Here is a 21,783-nt window from a genome sequence, read left to right as displayed (position 1 = left end):
GGGTGTTGAACCCCAGAAGATATCTCATGCTTCAGAACCTTAAAGCTGGTCTCCCCTGGTGGACAGGGAGAACTTCAGATTGCAGTCATTTAATTCCCTCAACAAAATATTGAGCATTGACTGTGTGCCTAATATTTTGCCAGGTGACAGGCAAAAGATGACTCAATGCCTTCCCTCATGATTTTTTTTTTTTTTTTGAGACAGAGTCTCAAGCTGTTGCCCTGGGTAGAGTACCTTGGTGTCACAGCTCACAGCAACCTCAAACTCGTGGGCTTAAGCAATTCTCTTGCCTCAGCCTCCCAAGTAGCTGGGACTACAGTCACTCTGGTAGAGTGACATAGGCATGGGCCATGATGCCCAGCTATTTTTAGAAATGGGGTCTAGCTCTTGCTCAGCTCCAAGTAGCTGGGACTACAGTCATCTGCCACAATGCCCAGCTATTTTTTTGTAGTTGTAGTTGTCATTGTTTGGTGGACTAGGGTTGGATTTGAACCTGCCAGCTCTGGTGTATGTGGCTGGCGCCCTAGCTGCTTGAGCTACAGGCTCAGAGCCTCCCTCATGAAATTTATCTGGAGACAGATATCAATATACATGTTAAACTGCACCTGTGAAATGAAAAGGCAAGCTGCACACAGAAATATGTGAAAAGCATACGTATGCTGAAGGACTTGCAGCCAGATATGTAAAGAACTTTTCAAACTCAATGATGAGACAAAAACCCAATTATTTATTTATTTCATGTCGCCCTCAGTAGAGTGTTGTGGCGTCACAGCTCACAGCAACCTCACACTCTTGGGCTTAAACGATTCTCTTGCCTCAGCCTCCCAAGTAGCTGGGACTACAGGCGCCCGCTAGAATGCTCAGCTGTTCTTTGTTGCAGTTGTCATTGCTGTTTAGCAGGTCCAGGCAGGTTACAAACCCACCAGCCTCAATGTATGTGGCAGACGCTGTATACCGGGTGTGCTATGGGTGCCAAGCCCTGAAAACCCAATTTTTAAAATGAGCAAAAGACCTGAACTTTCCCCTTGTAGGGGATTGGGAAGAAAAGATTTAAACGACATTTCACAAAAGATGATGTATGAATGGCCCACAAGTATATGATATAATTGGTCATCATGGAAAATAGAAATTAAACTCACGGGTGGCACCTGTGGCTCAGTTGGTAGGGCGCCGGCCCCATATACCGAGGGTGGCGGGTTCAAACCCGGCCCCCGGCCGAACTGCAACAAAAAAATAGCTGGGTGTTGTGGCGGACGCCTGTAGTCCCAGCTACTCGGGAGGCTGAGGCAAGAGAATCGCTTAAGCCCAGGAGTTGGAGGTTGCTGTGAGCTGTGTGATGCCATGGCACTCTACTGAGGGCCATAAAGTGAAACTCTGTCTTTACAAAAACAACAACAACAAAAAAAAAAAGAAACTCACAATACCAGAATAAATTTTTTTTTTTTGAGACAGTCTCACTTTGTCACCCTTGGTAGAGTGCTCTGGTGTCACAGTTCACAGCAACCTCAAACTCCTGGTCTGAAAGTGATTCTCTTGCCTCAGCCTCCCAAGTAGCTAGAACTACAGCCACAACGCCTGGCTATTTATAGAGATGGGGTCTTGCTCTGGCTCTAGCTGGTCCCAAACCTGTGAGCTCAGGCAATTCACCTGCTCAGCCTCCCAAGTGCTAGGATTTCAGGCGTGAGCCACCACGCCCAGCCAGAATAGCATTTATTTATTTATTTATTTTGTGAGACAGAGTCTCAGTTTGTCACTCTGGTAGAGTGACATAGGCATGGGCCACGATGCCCAGCTATTTTTAGAAATGGGTCTTGCTCTTGCTCAGGCTGATCTTGAACTCCTGAGCTTAAGCAATAGAATAGCTATAAAAAAAAAACTGCTGGGCCTGGGGCGGCACCTGTTGCTCAAGGAGTAGGGCACCTGCCCCATATGCTGGAGGTGGTGGATTCCATCCCAGCCCCAGCCAAAAACTGCAAAAAAAAAAAAAAAAATTGCTGGGCGGAATGGCTCACACCTGTAATCCTAGCACACTGGAAGGCCAAGGCATGAGGATCACTTGCAGTCAGGCCTGAGCAAGAGCAAGACCCTGTCTGTGCTAAAAACAGAAAAATTAAAGCTGGGTGTGGTGGCTATACCTGTAATCCTAGCGCTCTGGGAGGCAGAGCAGGTGGATTACCTGAGCTCACAGGTTCTAGATGAGCCTGAGCCAGAACAATACCTTGTCTCTAAAAATAGCTGGGCGTTGTGGCAGGGGCCTGTAGTCCTGTGATGTCATAGCTCACAGCAACCTCAAACTACTGCGCTTAAGTGATCCTCTTGCCTCAGCCTTCAGCCTCCCAAGTAGCTGGGACTACAGGCTATATATATATAGAAAAAAGGCAAATTGGCATATTGCTACTCTAGGTGGTCAGCTCAGCTTCCTTGTACCACCTGGGAGCGTAGAAGTTCGCTATCTTGGGCAGTGCCCGTAGCTCAGTGGATAGGGTGCCAACCACATACACCAGGGCTGGTGGGTTCGAACTTGGCCTGGGCCTGCTAAAACAACAATGACAACTGCAACAAAAAAAAGATAGCTAGGCGTTGTGGTGGGCACCTGTAGTCCTAGCTACTTGGGAGGCTAAGGCCAGAGAATTGCTTAAGCCCAAGAGTTGGAGGTTGCTGTGAGCTGTGATGCCACAGCACTCTACCGAGGATGATAATGTGAGACTCTGTTTAAAAAAAAAATATATATATATATATGGATATATATATATATATATATATATATGGATATATATATATATATATATATATATATGGCTCGGTGCCTGTGGCTCAAGCAGCTAAGGTGCCAGCCACGTACACCTGAGCTGGCAGGTTCGAATCCAGCACAGGCCCGCCAAACAATGACGGCTGCAACCAAAAAGTAGCCGGGCGTTGTGGCAGGCGCCTGTAGTCCCAGCTACTTGGGAGGTGGAGGCAGGAGACTTGCTTGAGCCCAGGAATTGGAGGTTGCTGTGAGCTGTGATGCCATGGCACTCTACCCAGGGCGACAGCTTGAGACTCTGTCTCAAAAAAAAATAGTTTCAAAGGTCTCTCTTTCAAACGTGAAAGATCACTTGATGAGTCTTTTAGACATGTGAAAGGATGAACTCTCCCTCATAAAATAAATGCAAATTCTTTCACCATAAGTAGTCTTCCCCATATTTTCCTAAGTCTGGAGAAAGTATAAGGAAACTAGAACATTCTTGCACTTGGTAATAGACTTATGAAGGGCTCCAGACTCTAGTTAGCAACCTGACAGTATTTAGGTTGAGAAGCAGGGTGGATGCATATTCAAGTAGTGACTAGTGATTCCTCTCCTGGAGAGAAACCTCTGAGAAAAATCTAACAAAGACACCCAAAGAGAATCACTACAACATTGCTTGCAGTGGGTTGATTACAAGTGACAGAAACCCTAAAGTAACATGACTTAAACAAGGCAGCAAGTTCCTTTTTCATGTAAAAGCCCAGAGGTCTGCACCATGGGACCGGAGAGGTACTACGTGGAGGCTGAGGCTCTTCCTCTTATCATCCTGTCTATGTGACTTCCATTCGCGTGGTCACCTTACATCAGTAGGGTTTCTCCACTTGCAGTCAGCAAGCAGGAGACAAGTGAAGGAGAGAGCAGTACATGCTGCCTGCTAGGGACACTTTCAGGAAGTGGTGCCCCTTCTTCCACTTATACCTCAGGAGCCTGAATTGGCACTTGCCACATCTAGTTGCAGAGGGTAGGAAACACTGTCTTTTTAAATGTTTTTCTTCTTTAGCTTTTATTTATTTATTTATTTGCAGTTTTGGCAGGGGCTGGGTTTGAACCCGCCACCTCTGGCATATGGGACCAGCGCCCTACTCCTTTGAGCCACAGGTGCCACCCGGAAGCACTGTCTTTATTCTGAGTGTTTCTGTGCTTTGCTAAAAACTATGGATTCTAGGGCCAGGCATGGTGGCTCATACCTGCAATCCCAGCACTTCTGGAAGCTGAGGCAGGGGGATCATTTGAGACCTGTTCAAGACCAGCCTGAGCAAAAAAATTTAAAAATTAGCCAGGCACACCTGTAGCCCCAGCTACTTGGGAGGCTGGGGCAAGAGAATCACTTACATCCCAGAGTTAGAGGTTGCTGTGAGCTGTGATGCCACAGCACTCTATCGAGGGTGACATAATGAGACTCTGTCTCAAAAAAGAAAAAAAATTAGCCAGGCATGGTGGCACATGGCTGTAGTCTTAGCTATTGGGGAGGCTGAGACAGGATGATTGCCTAAGCCCAGGTGTTTGAGGCTGCAGTGAGCCATGATCACACTACTGCACTTGCACTGGATGACACAGTGAGACTTTGTCTCCAAAAAAAACTCACCAAAAACTATGGGTTTTATTATTACCTTACAAGGAGGAAGAATAGAGTTGAGAATAACACGTGGTCACTGCCATAAGGATCTTCGTGGGTGGGTGGGGGCATATGAAGGCCACAAAGACACAAATTGAATGTATTCCCATTTATTCTGTTGAAATTGAATACATAATTTAAGTGTCCAGACTTATTAACGGACATAAAAGATCTGAAAAACTGGACAGCTATACCATATCATGGATTATTTCAATGTTATAAAATTCAAAGGAATGCCACATTTCAATAAAAACTTTTTTTAGATGTTGATATACTATTGCTAAAAGTATGCCACATATCTGTGGAAGATTAGTGGCTTTTTTAGTAGACAGTTCTAAGAAAACTGGCTCATTAGATGATAAAAAATAAAACTTAGGTCTCATATACAAAGGTGCATTTCTAGTAGTTTAAAGTGACGTTCAGTATTTAGTAACCAGTACGGCCTGGCATCAACCACACAAAACAAGTGTTTGTCCGCTCAGAACAGATCCCAGACTACACACCACACTAGGTGTACTAGCTGGACGTCAACTCTGTTTAGTGGGCTCAATATGAAAGGGAAAACTATTGAGCTAACAGAAGAAATCGTAATATATCTTGGCATCTTTTTATTATTTTTTTCTTCTTTAACAAAAAAGTCATACTAGGCATGTTAACAACTTTTAAATAAGAAATCAAAAAGCAACAAACTTTATGACAAAATAATTTATCTACATTAAAATTAAGAATTTCTGTTCAGTGGAGGATAGCCCTAGACACACAAATTTCTGAGAGTTATTTGCAATTGCCCAGGATTATAAGAGCAACTCCTTAGAATAAACCAAAAATAACAGGAAGCCCCCAAGAGAAAATGAGCAAGTTACAGAAAGAGAAACCAGAAAGGCTGATAGGTAAAAAAATTCCCCAAATTAATGGTGATCAGATGAATGTACATTAAAACATAGTACTGCTTTACACCTATCAGTCTGGCAAAAATCAGAAAGTTGGGCAACATCAAGTGCTAGAGGAGAAATAGGAAGCCCTGAGTGGGTCAATCACTATTCTAAAGAAAAATTTGTAAAACCATACAGAAATTAACCTGTATAACCTATAATACTATCCTAGGTATGTATGCCAGGGAATTTTTCATACAAGCACAGAGGACACATAAAAGAATGTTTATCACGGCCTTGTATATGGTGTCAAGGAATTGGAGGCACCAGGTGTCCACTACTTAAGGCAATGTGTGTAAAATGAAATCAGTGTCACTGTGGAGTACCACGTAGATGTTTAAAGCAATAACCCATATCTAGAATAGGCAACAGGGCTAGATCTTAACACACATTGAGTAAAAATACAAGACCTATTGCACACCACCACTATGTGCATTGAAAGCACACATTCACACATAAAAACACTGTATTTACAAGGATACATTCATATTCAAAGATATGTCAAAACAGCTGAATGTGCTCAGCTATGCCTTAAATGCCTGCACCTGGAAGAGTATACTAGAAAGGATGGCTTTAAAGGGTCCTTGGGACAAGGAAGACACCCAGGGCTAAGACTCCCCTACCTTTATCCTTTAAAAGAGCATCCCAATTGCTGCTTATTATGCATAACCCAATGGGGTGTGTGATCATTTATTTTCCTGCAAGCCAAGGAACCAAATGGTGTATATGCCTCAAGCAAACTTCATTTTTAAACCCTAAATGAGGCCACTGCTAGGCCTAGATGTGGCATAAAGCTCAGGCCTGGAAGCCCACACCCAACCCTCATTTATTTTAACTCACTCTCTAAATATGAGAATTTCAAAGAAAGGACATTTCGATGAAGGAAAGGGTGATGATGGAGGTGGATGAGTAGGGGTAAGTAACGTTCCCCATGTCACAGGGGCTACAAAACTCAGTACAACATGTGGATAGAGCCTCAGGCCACCCGGGGCAGCAACTATGACCACACACACAACTAACCAAGTAGTTAATGGCTACAAACCAGGGTCAGCAGGAAATGGGGTCAAAGGTCACACCTTGATTTTGCTTCAGTTGAAAACTATATTTTACTTCAGCTTCTGGTACCCCTATGAGATGTTCTCCCCAAGTTCAGGCTAGACCTCCTAACAGGGCCAGGAGTTTCAGCCCCAGACCTCAATAAGGTCCCCAGATTCCATGCCCAGATCAGCTGGCAGCTCCCTGCCTGAAAGTTTTGTCCCATCGAAGAAGAAGGAGAGCTTGTGTCCTGACAGTCCCATGGCCTCCTCATAGTGAGACATGAGGGTCTTGAGGGGAGAATCCTGGATGGAGACAAAATGGATATAAGAGTATGAAAGAAGGGGCTGGGAAGATCCTGCAGGGACAGAGAACTCAGGACAGGGAGAACAGAGGCTGAATCAGTGCAATGAAAGCCCCATGGAGGGAAAGGTGAGTGAACAAAGAGTCCAGCCCAGCTATGTCTCTCTCTGGGAACCAGGATGAACCTCTTCATCCCTGCAGGCTGCCTATTCCTCAGATAGAGAATGGGGGCCTCAAGCCCAAGGCCTAGGGGTGTAGATTCTGAGTTAGGTAAGTTCTTCAAACCTCTCTCCTGTAAAATGGAAGCATATATAACAATGATTAAGAGAGTCTAGATTTCAGAATAAGACTGACCCAAGGCAGAGGGCAGGCTCTTCCACTTACCATCTATGTGACCTCAGACAAGTGTTATAGGTTTAATTGTGTTCCCCCCAAAAAGATACTTTGTGAAATAGTACAAAAATAGTACTTTTGTACAAAAGTACTTTGTGTATTTCACAAAGTATCCTTTTGGGGGGAATATGGGCCCAACCCTGTGGCGCCTGCCTATAATCCTAGCACTCTTAGAGACCAAGGCTGGTAGATTGCTTAAACTCAGGAATTCAAGACCAGCTCTACTAAAAATAGAAAATCTTGTCGGGTACTGTGGCAGGCACCTGTAGTTCCAGCTACTTAGGAGGCTGAGCAAGATTGCTTGAGCTCAGGAGTTTGAGGTTGCTGTGAGCCATGATACTACATCACTCTAGCCTGGGACAATGGAGTAATAGGATTATAGGCATGAACCACAGGGCCCGGCCATAAAAATATTTTCTTCTTCTTCTTCTTCTTATTATTATTTTGAGACAGAGTCTCACTATGTGGCCCTTGGTAGAGTGCCGTGGCATCACAGCTCACAGCAACCTCAAACTCTTGGGCTTAAGTGATTCTCTTGCCTTAGCCTCCCAGGTAGCTGGAACTACAGGCGCCCACCACAACATCTGGCTATTTTTTGTTGCAGTTGTCATTGTTGTTAAGCTGGCCTGGGCTAAGTTTGAACCCACCACCTTCAGTGTATGTGGCTGCTGCTGTAACCACTGGGCAATGGGCACCGAGCCAATATTTTCAAATTATTTAAATATTTTCTTTCTTTCTTTTTTTTGAGACAGTCTCATTATGTCACCCTGGGTAGAGTACTATGACGTCACAGCTTACAGCAACCTCAAACTCTTGGGCTTAAGCGATTCTCTTGCCTCAGTCTCCCAAGTAACTGGGACTACAGGCACTTGCCACAACACCCGGCTATTTTTTCTTAATGTTGTTTCAGTTGTCATTGTTGTTTTAGCTGGCCCGGGCCAGGTTCAAACCTGCCAACTTTGGTGTATGTGGCCGGCACCTTACCCGCTGAGCTATGGGCACCACCGTATTGAAATATTTTCAAATTATCTCCCTGAAGTGGGCAGATCGCCTAAGTTCACAAGTTTGAGACCAGCCTGAGCTAGAGCAAGACCCTGTCTCTAAAAAAAAAAAAAAAAAAAATAGCTGGGCCTTTTGGCGGGTGCCTGAAGTCCCAGCTACTCAGGGGGCTGAGGCAAGAGAATTGCTTGAGCCCAAAAGTCTTAGGTTGCTGTGAGCTATGACACCACCATACTCTACCGAAGGTGACAAAGTTAGACTCTTGTCTCAAAAAAAAAAAAAAAAAAGATACCTTGTGGTCTTAATCCTGAGTAAATGTGAATTTGACCTTATTTAGAAATAGGGTGTTTGCAAATGTAACTGAATTAAGATGAGGTTATACTTGATTAGGATGGGGGCTAATGCAATGAATTATGTACTTATAAAACGGATACAGACACAGACATACTGGGAAAGTGCAAGTGATGACAGAGGCAGACTAGAGTGATGCAGCTGCCAGCAGTCCACCACCAGAAGCTAGAAAGGGAAGGAGGGAATCTACCCAGAGTCTCAGAGGGATCATGTGATATTATGAAACATATGTGGTCAGACAATTAAATTCAGGAACTTATGCTAGAAAAAGTGCTACATACTTCATTGCTGAATATCAGTAAGGTCACCTTCGAGGTACTCCCCTTGGGAAGCTATGCACCAACACCAGTGCCTACTTCACCCTTCAAAACAATTTTGGAGGGTGGCGCCCGTGGCTCAGTCGGTAAGGCGCCGGCCCCATAGCCGGGCGTTGTGGCACGCGCCTGTAGTACCAGGTGCTCGGGAGGCTGAGGCAAGAGAATCACGGAAGCCCAAGAGTTAGAGGTTGCTGTGAGCTGTGTGATGCCACGGCACTCTACCCGAGGGCGGTACAGTGAGACTCTGTCTCTACAAAAAAAAAAAAAAAATTTGGAACTCTCTAGAACAGCCATCACAGCTGTAATTGTATAAGGTTTGACAATTAATTTTGCAAACTCATTCTAGAAAAGTGCTACATACCTCATAGCTGAACATCAGTACATTTACCAGATGGCAAATGAATGTACATAATGGAACTTCCATAAAAAATCAAAAGGACTGGCTCGGCGCCTATAGCTCAATGTTTAGGGTGCCAGCCACATATACCTGGACTGATAGGTTCAAACCGGGTCTGGGCCTGATAAACAACAATGACAACCACAAAAAGAAAATAGCTGGGCATTATGGCAGGCGCCTGTAGTCCCAGCTATTTGGGAGGCTGAGGCAAGAGAATTACTTAAGCCCAAGAGTTTGAGGTTGCTGTGAGCTGTGACGCCATGGTACTGTACCCAGGGTGACATGGTGAGACTTTGTATCAAAAAAGAAAAAAAAGAAAGAAAAATCAAAAGGACCAAGTATGAACAGATTCCCCGTAGCTGAACCCATGGAGGTTCCAGAGGGGGTGTGCCTGCAGAGAGCATGGAAGCTCTCACCCTTGCCTCATCCTACACATTTCTTCACCTGTGTCCTTTGTTTTATTTTAGCCATTCAAACAAGCATTTCTCAGAATTCTGGGTGAAGCTCTAGCAAATTAATCAAACCTAAGGACAAAGCTATAGGAACTCTGATTTAAAGCTGATCAGACGCACAGGTAAAAACCACCTGGGGCTTCTGGCTGGCATCAGAAGTGGTAGTGGGACAGTCTTGTGGAACCAAGTCCTCAACCTGTGTGGTCTCACACTATCTCCAGCTAGACAGTGTCAGAACTGAATTAAAAGGACATCTGGTAATCAGCCTAGCCAAAGAATATGCTCTAGAAGAGGGCTCAGAGTGTAGCTTTTGACTAGAGAGATTAGATAGCTGACTTATGGATCTAAGCAACTATGTCAACAAAGGTCAAGAATTCATCTTTGTGTAATGGTGTAGATCCCTTTGATGTGCACGGAAGACCAATAAGGTTTTTGAGAATTGTATACCAGGCTCAGTGCCAGTAGCTCAGTGAGTAGGGCGCCAGCCACATACACTGAGACTGGCAGGTTTGAGCCTGGCCCGGGCCTGAGAAACAACAATGACAACTGCAACCAAAAAATAGCTGGGTGTTATGGTGGGTGTCTATAGTCCCAGCTACTCAGGAGGATGAGGCAAGAGCATCGATTAAGCCCAAGAGTTTGGGGTTGCTGTGACACCACGGCACTCTACCAAGGATGACATAGTAAGACTTTGTCTCAAAAAAAAAAAAAAAAATTGTATACCAGCATAAACACTATCCACCTGAGGCCAAGGACAGTGGCTCACACCTGTAATCCCAGAAATTTGGGAGGCTGAGGTAGGTGGATTGCTTGAGCGCAGGAGTTCAAGACTAGCCAACGCAACAGTGAAATCTATCTCTACCAAAAATAGAGAAAGTAGCTGGGTATTGTGGCAGGTGCCTGTAGTCCCAGCTACTTGGGAGGCTGAGGTAAAAGGATCACTTGAGCTCAAGAGTTTGAGGTTGCTGTGAGCTATGATGCCATAGAACTCTAGCCTGGGTGACAGAGTGAGACTGTCTCAAAAAAAAGGCAACACCCATAGTTCAGTAAGTAGGGCACCAGCTGAACCCACATACACCCAGGCTGGTGGGTTCAAACCTGGGCCAGTTAAAACAATGACAACTGCAACAAAAAAACAGCCGGACATTATGGCAGGCACCTGCAGTCCCAGCTACTTGGGAGGCTGAGGCAAGAGAATGGCTTAAGCCCAAGTGTTTGAGGCACTCTACCCAGGGTGACATAGTGAGACTGGGTCTCCAAAACAAAAAACACTGTCCACCTGGAATGAAAGAAACCAAGGACATAATCAAAGAAAAATGACTCAGGGGGCTGAGCTACAAACTCAAGACACTGGGCTGAAAAGACCTCCTTGGGTCTAGAGGGCAATGTCACCATCCTAGTAGGCTGAGAGGCCAGAGCAGAGCCAACGACAATTATTTTCAACCCTTGAAATCTAATAGGATTTGTCCTGCTGGGTTTTAGATTTGCTTGAGACCTGTGACCTTTTTCTTTCCTATTTGTTCCTTTTGAAATGGGAATGCTTAACCTATGCCTGTCCTACCATTCTATTTTAGAAGCAGATAATTTGCTTTCTAGATTGCACAGATCTACAGATGAAAAGAAATTTTGTCCCAGGATGGACCATACCAACTCTCACCCATAAGTGATTTAAAAGACTGGGATTTTTTTTCTAAAAATAGTCAGGTGTTGTGGCAGGCACCTGTAGTCCCAGCTGCTTGGAAGGCTGAGGCAAGAGTATTGCTTGAGCCAAAAAGTTGGACGTTACTGTGAGCTATGATTGTGCCACTGTACTCCAGCCCAGGCAATAGAGCAAACTAAGTAAAATAAAATAGAAAGGCCGGGCATGGTGGCTCATGCCTATAATCCTAGCACTCTGGGAGGCCGAGGAAGGTGGATTGCCTGAGCTCACAGGTCCAAGACCAGCCGGAGCCAGAGCGAAACCTCATCTCTAAAAATAGCTGGGTGTTGTAGGTGCCTATAGTACCAGCTACTTGGGAGGCTGAAGCAACACAATTGCTTAAGCCCAAGAGTTTGAGGTTGCTGTAAGCGGTGACGCCACAGCACTCTACCAAGGGCAGTAAAGTGAGGCTCTTTTCAAAAAAATAAGGGCAGCACCTGTGACTCAGTGGGTAGGGCGCCGGCACCACGTACCGAGGGTGGCAGTTTTGAACCTGGCCCCAGCCAAACTGCAACAACAACAAAAAAAATAGCCAGGCGTTGTGGCGGGTGCCTGTAGTCCCAGCTACTTGGGAGGCTGAGGCAAGAGAATCACCTAAGCCCAGGAGTTGGGAGGTTGCTGTGAGCTGTGTGACGGCACAGCACTCTACCGAGGGTGATAAAGTGAAACTCCGTCTCTATCAAAATAAATAAATAAATAAAATAAAATAGAAAAACTAGTTGGGGCTCGGCACCTATAGCTCAAGCAGCTAAGGCGCCAGCCACATACACCAGAGCTGGCAGTCTGAATCCACCCCGGGCCTGCCAAACAACAATGACAACTACAACCAAAAAATAGCTGGGTGTTACAGTGGGAGCCTGTAGTCTGAGCTACTTGGGAGGCTGAGGCAAGAGAATTGCTTAAGCCCAGGAGCAGGAGGTTGCTATCAGCTGTGATGCCAAGGCACTCTACGCAAGGTGACAGCTTGAGGCTCTGTCTCAAAAAAAAAAAAAAAAAAAAGAAAAAGAAAAACTAGTTGGGCGTTGTGGTGGGTGCCTGTAGTCTCAGCTACGCAGGAGGCTGAGGCAAGAGGATCACTTGAACTCAAGAATTTGAGGTTGCTGTGAGCTCTAACACCATGATACTCTAACCAGAGCATCAGAGTGAGACTCTGTCTCAAAAACAAAGAGAGAGGCGGCGCCTGTGGCTCAGTGAGTAGGGCACCGGTCCCATATGCCAAGGGTGGCGGGTTCAAACCCAGCCCCGGCCAAACTGCAACCAAAAAATAGCCGGGCGTTGTGGCGGGCGCCTGTAGTCCCAGCTGCTCGGGAGGCTGAGGCAAGAGAATCACGGAAGCCCAAGAGTTAGAGGTTGCTGTGAGCCGTGTGATGCCACGGCACTCTACCTGAGGGCGGTACAGTGAGACTCTGTCTCTACCAAAAAAAAAAAAAAAAAGAGAGAAAGAGAAAAAACAGAGCAGACAGTGACACAGAGAGAACATCATGTGGTGATGACAGAGCCAAAGATTAAGGTGCCGCTGGTGCAAGCCAAGAAGCTCTGGCCACCACCATCTTTACCTACAAAGAGGCAAGGAAGGATTTTACTCAGGGTCTCAAAGGGAGCAAGGCCCCGTTGATAGCTTGATTTCAGACTTCTAGTCTCCAGAAGTACAAGACAATAGATTTCTGTTGTTTTAAGCCACACAGATTGTGCTATTTTGTTACAGTTGCTATAAGAAACTAATGCAGCAGATGGGCAGCGCCTGTGGCTCAGTGAGTAGGGCACCGGCCCCATATACCGAGGGTGGTGGGTTCAAACCCAGCCCTGGCCAAACTGCAACAAAAAAATAGCCAGGCATTGTGGCGGGTGCCTATAGTCCCAGCTACTCGGGAGGCTGAGGCAAGAGAATCGCGTAAGCCCCAGAGCTGGAGGTTGCTGTGAGCTGTGTGACTCCACAGCACTCTACCGAGGGCAGTAAAGTGAGACTCTGTCTCTACAAAAAAAAGAAAAGAAAGAAAGAAACTAATGCAGCAAGTTACTCTACCTCTCTACACCTGTTTTCTTTCACAGCAATCTTTTCCTACATAGGATTACTGTGAAACTAAACAATATCCTGAATGTGAAGTAATTATCCCCACCACAGGGATTAGCACTTAAGACTATTAACATGTGGCCATCATTGTTATTTTGATGGGGTTTTATGGATTTATTTATTTATTTAGAGACAGAGTTTCACTGTGTCGCCCTCAGTAGAGTGCCATAGCGTCACAGCTCACAGCAACCTCCAGCTTTGGGTTAGGCAATTCTCTTGTCTCCGTCTCCCAAGTAGCTGGGACTACAGGCGCCCACCACAACGCCCAGCTATTTTTTTGTTGCAGTTGGCCAGGGCCAGGTTCGAACCTCCCACCCTCAGTGTATGGGGCCAGTGCCCTACTCACTGAGCCACAGATGCTACCCGGGGTTTTATGGATTTAATGTCCAAAGGTCCTTTCTGTTTTAACCAGGAGTTGGGAGACTAAGGGACAGAGGTTCCCAGAAGCAGGGAGGGAAACTGAACAACAGGCTTTTCCACTCACTGGGATGGGTGAGAACTCAAGAGTACTGAGGGTAGTGTCTCTAATGAGTAAGGATTAGGAGGAATCCATCCTCCATTAACTGAAAATATAGAAGGACAATAGAAGACAGAGGAAAGGGTGCAGGGGATGGGGAACCATTTCTTCCACTCACTCGAGACAGCGAGACCTCCAGCATCTGGTGTTTCTCCTTCCCCTGCACCCGAAGCTGAAGCTGCTGGGATGTCTCTGTGGCCTCCGGAGAACTTGCTAGCACCACACAGTCTGTAGGAGGAGTAGGGAGAAGCCAGGCCTAAGTGGGGGAAGGGGGGGGTTGTTGAACAGTAGGCCCCCATATCCTCTTCCCCTGGGAAAGCCTCAAGCCCCACCTCCCTGCCTTTCTCTCACCAATGATGTCAGCCACTCCAAGTCTTAGAGTCCTGGGGGTGGCCGAGGGAGATAGCTCTGTCTCTCCAAAAAGCAAGAGGATCCTGCTTGGGGACACCCCAAGATGACTGGCCATGTGGTCCACCACACTCTGCAGGGGCTCTGACTAGAGATGGGGACAAGAAGAGAAGGAGGCCTTCCTGCCTTGACATGCCCCACCCCATTCACTCCCATACCACCACCCCAAACACAAGTTTCTGGCCTTAGCTACTTCATCACATGAGTTTCATCATATTTACCTGGTAAGACAGAATAAAATTGTGTCAGAAAGGGGCTCAGGAAAGTAACACAAAGAAATAAGACAACCATAGGTTAGGAGGGAAAAAAAGGAGTGGTAGGAATTACAGCAAACTGGAACCCACATGCCGCATCTAAACAGAGCTCCAGCAGATTCGTACCATGTGGGAGCCAGTGAGACTGTATCTTCCTATTTTTAAGAGAAGCTAGAAACCTGGACCTTTGTATAGAAGTCACCCCTACTCCAAAGGCTGGCCACAAACTCATGTATTTCAAAAGCACACTACAGCGCAATGAAAGCAGATGCATTGTTGAGAAGGCCATTGGCTGCCCATCTGCAACCTTAGGCTTAGTTGCTTGACAGATGTATGGTTAGTGTTCAATATATGGTATTTTCTGTTATTCTTGGTGTTGAACCAGGGCCATCCCTACAAAAATATCAGCCTTTGCCAGGAAGCCGTGGGAGCTCAGGATAACTGAGTGACATCTGCCATGTCCAGTGCAGTCAGAGTAAGCACAGGCTTAGGGTCCTATGGAGGAAAAGAAAGGACTCCCTCTGGGGATCACTACCCAGAAAAGCTTCTTAGGAGACAAGATGCTTAAGCAAAGCTTTGAAGAATGGGCAGGAAGTTTGCCAGAAAAAGAGGGGAAAATGAAGGGGAAAATGCAGGCAGGGGGAACGGCAGGCACAAAGGCAATGGGGGTGCTGAAGAGTGGTGGGCAGCTCAGAGAACAGGGAAAAAGAGTGTGTGGTCCCTTTCCTATCACATCCCTGCTAGACACCACAGTCTCTCCAAAGGCAGTTCCTGGGTCCTTCTTTCATGGGCCTCAGGCACTCACTGTTCTTATTTTTTTGTTTTCAGAGACAAGTCTCGTTTTGTTGCCCTCAGTCAAGTGCTATTGTGTCCCAGCTCACGGCAACCTCAAACTCTTGGGCTCAAGTGACCCCCTTGCCTCAGCCTCTTGAGTAACTGGGACTACAGATGCCCACCGTAACACCCAGCTATTTTTTAGAGACACTCTTGCTCAGGCTGATCTCAAACTCCCAAGCTCAAGTGATCCACCTGCCTCGGTCTCCCAGAGTGCTAGGATTACAGGTGTGAGCTACCACGCCCAGCCCTGACACTCACCATTCTGACAGGCAATCTGACAAGGTCAGCCCAGCATCGGATTTTGAGTGGGAAGAGTCGGGGTGTCTCTGAGAGGGGAGGGCCCTCCACTAGGACCACCTCATCCTCTGGGCTCTCATGGTCTTGGCCCTGCTGCTGTTTGGGGCTCAGACAGGAACGGAGATCTTGGAGGCGCTTGTTTACCTCCCTTAGGTACAGACAAGATTTTGGGTCAGCTGGAGTCAGCCACTCACCCTCTCCAATCGCCACAACCCTCCATTCCAGCCACAACCCCTTCACTTGACACCTTAACTTCTGGAGTGCCCGAGTATGCTTCCTGCTTTTGGTCCTTGGTGGAGGTGGGGGCAATGGAGAGATGTCTTGTTCCCTGTTGAGAAAAGACAGGGAAAGGATGGAGGCAAAGGAGAGACCCTGGCCCCACTTGTCTTCATGGGCTATGGACCCATAGGAACCAGAGGGGGAGCTAGAGAATCAAGAAGGGAGCAAAGTCAGGCATGGTGGTTCACGCCTGTAATCGTGAAGCCTCTGGAAGGCTGAGGCGGGTAGATTGCCTGAGCTCAGGAGTTGGAGACTAGCCTGAGCAAGAGGGAGACCCCATCTCTAAAACTAGCCAGGCATTGTGGCAGGAGACTGTAGGTCCCAGCTACTTGGGAGGCTAAGGCAAGAGGATCACTTGAAGCCAAGAGTTTGAGGTCACTGTGACGATGCCACAACACTCTACCTAGGGCAACAAAGTGAGACTCTGTCTCAAAAAAAAAGTACCTCTGGTAATATCCATTTTATTGGAAGACAAGAGTACATAAGGGACAGGAAAAGCCTGAGACTTTTTTTTTTTTTTTGAGACAGTCTCATTATGTTGCCCTCAGTAGAGTGCTGTGGCATCACAGCTCACAGCAACCTCAAACTCTTGGGCTCAAGCAATTCTCTTGCCTCAGCCTCCTAAGTAACTGGGACTACAGGCACCTGCCACAATGCCCAGCAATTTTTTTGTTGTTGTAGTTGTCATTGCTGTTTAGTAAGGCCCCGGCCAGGATCGAACCACTGTTTCTTTTTGAGACATGGTATCACTCTGTCTCCCAAGCTACAGTGCAGCGGTGTCATCATAGCTCACCACAGCCTCTAACTTCTAGCCTCAAGTGATCCTGCTGCCTCAGCCTCCCAAAGTGCTAGGATTACAGGCCTCTACAGCCATCCAGTGACCATTTATGTCTGATAAGTGTTAACTCTTGATCTACTCAGCAATGTTTGGACATAGGTGCCACTATTACCCCCTTTTTACAGAAGAGGAAAGAGAATCCCAGAAAGGACAGGGAAGAGACAGCTGTCTGAATTGGAACCATATCCTTAACCCAAATTACTAGCATCTCAGACTTCACTCCCATGGGTGATCTTGAAGGGTCCACTATCATTCCCAGGGCGAGCCACCTCTTTTAAGAAGTTCACTCCCCACCTGAGCCTCAAAACTCCTTCCATCCCTTCTTATACTTTCAGGAGCCACCCAAGGGTCCTGCCTACCTTAACTTACCCCACCAACTCCCTTCCTGATCCTAAGGCCCAAGTTCCCTGGCACTCACATAAACACCTTCTTTTTCTTCTCTTCGTCTTCATCTTTACTCCTCAGTTTCTTTCTCCAGGGAGAGCCTGGAAATAGGGGATCCTCAGGGTAGGGGCTGCTAGAATCTGTCACATCCACCTCTGGGGGCAGAGGAGGAAAAAGTGGAAGAGGGTTAGCTAAGAGATGGCAGGGGGAGGCCAAGGAGAAATAAGTTGGAGGCTTCAAGGTCCTGGAAAAGGGGACTATGAAGCCCTCAACACACACTGAATAGTGGGAAAGGACTCAAAGAGCATGTTATTTGCTTAATATCTTTCCTTAAGCCACTCATTTTAGCTTAAATTATTATATTAAATAAAAGGAAAACAGGTATTATCTAGAATATATTTCCATTTGCTTGCCATCAATGAAAGAGCATCATAACTATAAATACTGTGAAAATAAACAGTGATAACAAACTCTAGATCATTAGTTTTCAACCTAGGGCCATTTCACCTCCAGAGGGACATGTGGCAATGTCAAGAGACAGTTTTGGTTGTCCCAACGTGGAAAAGGAAGAGGTTTGGTGTGCTACTGGCATTTAGTGGATAGACGTCAGGATGCTGCTAAACTTTCTACAATGCACAGGACAGCACCCAACAACAAAAAATTTTCTAGTTCAAAAGGTCAGTAATGCTAAAAAAAATAAAAAATAAAAAAAAAAATAAAAGGTCAGTAATGCTGAGGTTGAGAAATCCTGTACTAGCTAAATATGACAGCTGCCAAAAGCCTGAGTCTGCATTTCTAGCAAGCTTCCAGGGGATAGCCAACACTGCTGGCCTCACATTTTGAGTAGCAAGGATAGAGGTAATTTTCACTAGCACATCTACATTTTAGGTACTGTCCTGAACCATATACATAGCAAGAGACAGCTCTCTCTATATTTCCTTTAACTAAATCTCGGCAAAATCCTTTAACATGTGTCATTATCCCCACTTTCCTGATGAGGAAAATAAAGCACTGAGAGATTAAGTAACTTGCCCAAGGTCACACAGCTATTAGGAAGATATCACTAGGATTCAAACCCAGCCAGATGGTTCCTACTTCTGCTCTTAATCATTTAACCACTCTCTCATGGTACAGAAGTCTTTTTTTTTTTTTTTTTGAGACAGAGCCTCATGACTTGGATAGAGTGCCATGGCATCACAGCTCACAGCAACCTCCAACTCCTGGGCTTAAGCGATTCTCTTGCCTCAGCCTCCCAAGTAGCTAGGACTACAGGCACCCACCACACCGCCCGGCTATTTTTTGGTTGTTTGGCAGGCCCGGGCTGGATTCGAACCCGCCAGCTCTGGTGTATGTGGTTGGCGCCTTAACCAGTTGAGCTACAGGTACTGAGCCGGTACAGAACTGTTTAGTCCAAGGTCTGCATTTGCCCACTAGAACACTCCCTTCTTAGACTTAATTCCTATTTCCTGACCTTCAGTGGTTTGCAAAAATTACAATCCCTGGGGGAGGACAAAGAGTGGGCAGCCCTGATAAGACTTAAAGAACACTCTGCTGGCTCCAGGGTGTTCCCCAGGGAACTTGTTGAAGAGGTAACAAGGTATCACAGATTCCCAATACCTTCCCGGCCCCTCCTCCCAGGATTATAGCCTGTGGCTCAGTGAGTAGGGCGCCGGCCCCATATGCCGAGGGTGGCGGGTTCAGACCCAGCCCTGGCCAAACTGCAACAGAAAAATAGCCGGGCGTTGTGGCATGCGCCTGTAGTCCCAGCTGCTTGGGAGGCTGAGGCAAGAGAATCGCGTAAGCCCAAGAGTGAGAGGTTGCTGTGAGCCGTGTGACGCCACGGCACTCTACCCGAGGGCGGTACAGTGAGACTCTGTCTCTAAAAAAAAAAAAAAAAAAAAATCAGAGTTTCTGGGGGTGGCACCAGGAATCTTCATATTAACACACTCTAAAGCCAGAGAAGTAGGGAGGAGGGTGGTTTGACATAACTTCCTAAGTCAGCTTCTGTGCCTTCTGGTTAGCAATTCAGGTCCTTTCATAACTGGAGCCTTTTCTTAGCAAGGACACAGGACAGTCTTCTCTCCCATGACCTTCCCCCTAAGTCTCAGGAGACAACTGACTACAGGGATATAAACTTCAGGAAGTCTCCTCAGAGAAGCCAGCACTGGGTGCCTTTCCCTGGAATCTCTCCATTACCTTCCTCAGCCCCTGCAGGGTACAGCTTCAGGAGGGATAAGTGATCTGGGATAAGGTGGAGGCTGCTTTTCACCTGCAAAGGCAAAAAAGTAAGAGGGTCAGTCCCAAGTCCCCACATTACAGAAAGGGAAAACAAGATGATTCTTCCCTGACAGCTCCCAAAACTTCCCTAAGGACATCAATTCCATGGACCTCTCTTGGGGTCCCAGAAGTCCAGCTTCCCAGATATGAAATTGTAGTACCCTTCCAGTACCCCCTTTCCTAAGGCACCCTGAAAAGGCAAGTCTAGTTCTCCTTTTTAATTAAGTTGCTAGCCATTCCTTTACGCTAGACTCCTAGGGAGTCTCAGCCCCTTAGCTCACCAACCATTTTGAGACCCCAGCCTCTTGGCGACCCCCAGTCCTCTCTGATCTCCATGGACTCCAGCCCCCAATACTCCAGCTCCCGGGCTTCCGTAGCAACGGGTCCCAACCTCAAAATCCAACCCATCTCAGATCCCAGTCTCAGGCCCTCCCAGACCCTCTCTGAATCCTCAGAGACCCCAGCCCCTCAGTCTCCCTATGTCCCCAAGACTACAGCAACCAGAAATTCCATATAAGCAACATACTGCAAACTGGCTACACATCCCAAAGTCCTTCTCCTCCCCAGTCTGCAGAAACTCCAGGAGTCCTGCATCTCTCTGTTTCCCACACCATACCTAGCCCCCTTCGTTTAGCCCTTCAAGACCAGCCCCAGGACCCAGCCTCAACACTCGATAAATACATCGCCGCCCTCCACGAGCCTTTGGTCGCCCAAACCCTTCGCCCTTCATCCCTTCCACGCCAGCCCTCCCCGGGGACCTGGCTGCACCTTCCCGGAGTACACAGGAACCACCGGTGCCTCCTCCGGATCCAGCAGCAGCCGCCGCCGCCGCCGCCTGACCAGCTTCTGCGGAGATCCCGAGGGCTGTGCGTCCGCCCCTTCACTGTCACTGTCACTGTCGTCCTGGGTAGCTGCCGGCACTGGGGGGCCTGAGAGCGGAACCTCAATCGGGTCCGCAGCACTACGCGCGGTTACGACCTCCGGGATATCCTCGTCGCTGTCACTGACCAAGTCCACAAGCATTGAGTCCAGACCGCGAAGGGCTGGAGACCGCTGGGCGCGAAGACCCCGGCCCCGGCCGCCCCGGCCGCCCCGGCCCCCTCGAGCTCCTCGGCTGACGCCACCGCCTCGGGGCCGCGGGCCCGGTTTCCTCACAGGCTCCGCCATGGCACAAGCTCAGAGGCCGCACACGCCCGCCTCTACTCGCCTTGCCCGGCCCACTCCAGCGACTTCTGCCTTTTATTGGGCGAGTAGCCTGCCGGTCAGCGTCTCTCCCCGCCCACACACTCTGGGCCCGCCTCTCCGCCTTATCATTGGTCAGTGTACCCGCCCATCACGCATCTACCTCAGAAAGGAGGGCGCCAAGATTCCAATCGCCTCCGCTAAATTCGTCGCGCGGCTTTGGACTCCGGGAGGCTCAGCCATTGGCCAGACTTCCCCTCCCCTGACTAGCCTCTTATGAACCCACCCATTAAGAGACCGGTCTTCCCGAAGGGTGGAGGAGCAGAGCATGGTGGGGATTGTAGTCCTTAAGCCCGAAGGCTCTGCCAAGCAGGCTGGGAATTCTTCTACAAAGTGAGGAATGAGGCAGAGACTTTGAAAGTGTCTCCCGGCTACTCGGGAGGCTGAGGCAAGAGAATCGCTTGGGCCCAGGAGTTGGAGGTTGCTGTGAGCTGTGTGAGGCCACGGCACTCTACCGAGGGCCATAAAGTGAGACTCTGTCTCTACAAAAAAAAAAAAAAGAAAGTGTCTCCGGTGTTGTCCGCCTCGCCGCAGGGTGAACATGAGTAATTCCACTCAGACGCCTCACACACGCTTTCACATGAATATCCGTCCTCACCCCAGACACCTACGAACCCTAGGAACACATTCCAAGTCAACACAACGAACACCCCAAGGACACGCTCCCACAAGGTACACCTCCCCATAACACACTTAAAGACTTTCGGGGGTGGGGGGAGCACAGGGTTTCGCTCTGCCACCCAGGTTGGAGTGTAGTGGCCCGATCATAGCTCACTGCAGCTTCGAACTCCTGGGATTTGTATTTTAGTCCTTTAAGATGACTGTGATTCGGTGGCTCATGCCTGTAGTCCTAGCACTCCGAGAGACCAGCCTGAGCCAGAGCCAGAGCCAGAGCTAGACCTCGTCTCTAGAAAAATAGCCGAGGGGTTGTGGCGGGCACCTGTAGTCTGAGCTACTTGGGAGGCTGAAACAAGAGAATCGCTTAAGCCTAAAAGTTTGAGGTTGCTGTGAGCTGTGACGCCACAGCACCCTGCCGAGGGCAAGTGAGACTCTGTCTCAATAAATAAATAAATAAATAAATAATAAAATAGAAAAACT

The 21,783-nt window shown here is 47.5% G+C and overlaps 1 protein-coding gene across 2 annotated transcripts; it reads right to left on the bottom strand.

Moving 5' to 3' along the window:
• Positions 1-4,489: 4,489 nt before the first annotated feature.
• On the bottom strand, positions 4,490-20,654 carry NFATC2IP (nuclear factor of activated T cells 2 interacting protein). Of its 2 annotated transcripts, none has more exons than XM_053557021.1 (8): positions 20,212-20,654; positions 19,363-19,435; positions 17,201-17,267; positions 15,913-15,993; positions 15,627-15,813; positions 14,221-14,365; positions 13,988-14,097; positions 4,490-6,675 (listed from the first exon to the last, which is right to left on the bottom strand). In XM_053557021.1, the coding sequence occupies exons 1-8, from the start codon at positions 20,608-20,610 to the stop codon at positions 6,517-6,519; spliced, it is 1,221 nt and encodes a 406-aa protein (XP_053412996.1). In that variant the 5' UTR covers positions 20,611-20,654; the 3' UTR covers positions 4,490-6,516. The 2 variants fall into 2 exon arrangements, with proteins under 2 accessions (XP_053412996.1, XP_053412995.1); XM_053557020.1 differs by having other exon boundaries at positions 17,201-17,321; positions 20,212-20,652.
• Between the last annotated feature and the right edge of the window lie 1,129 nt (positions 20,655-21,783).

The sequence above is a fragment of the Nycticebus coucang genome, chromosome 12 (genome assembly GCF_027406575.1).
Source record: "Nycticebus coucang isolate mNycCou1 chromosome 12, mNycCou1.pri, whole genome shotgun sequence".
NCBI classification, from domain to species: domain Eukaryota; kingdom Metazoa; phylum Chordata; class Mammalia; order Primates; family Lorisidae; genus Nycticebus; species Nycticebus coucang.
Note: the sequence above shows the minus strand (reverse complement) of the source record. Positions and strands in the feature narration are given on the sequence as shown.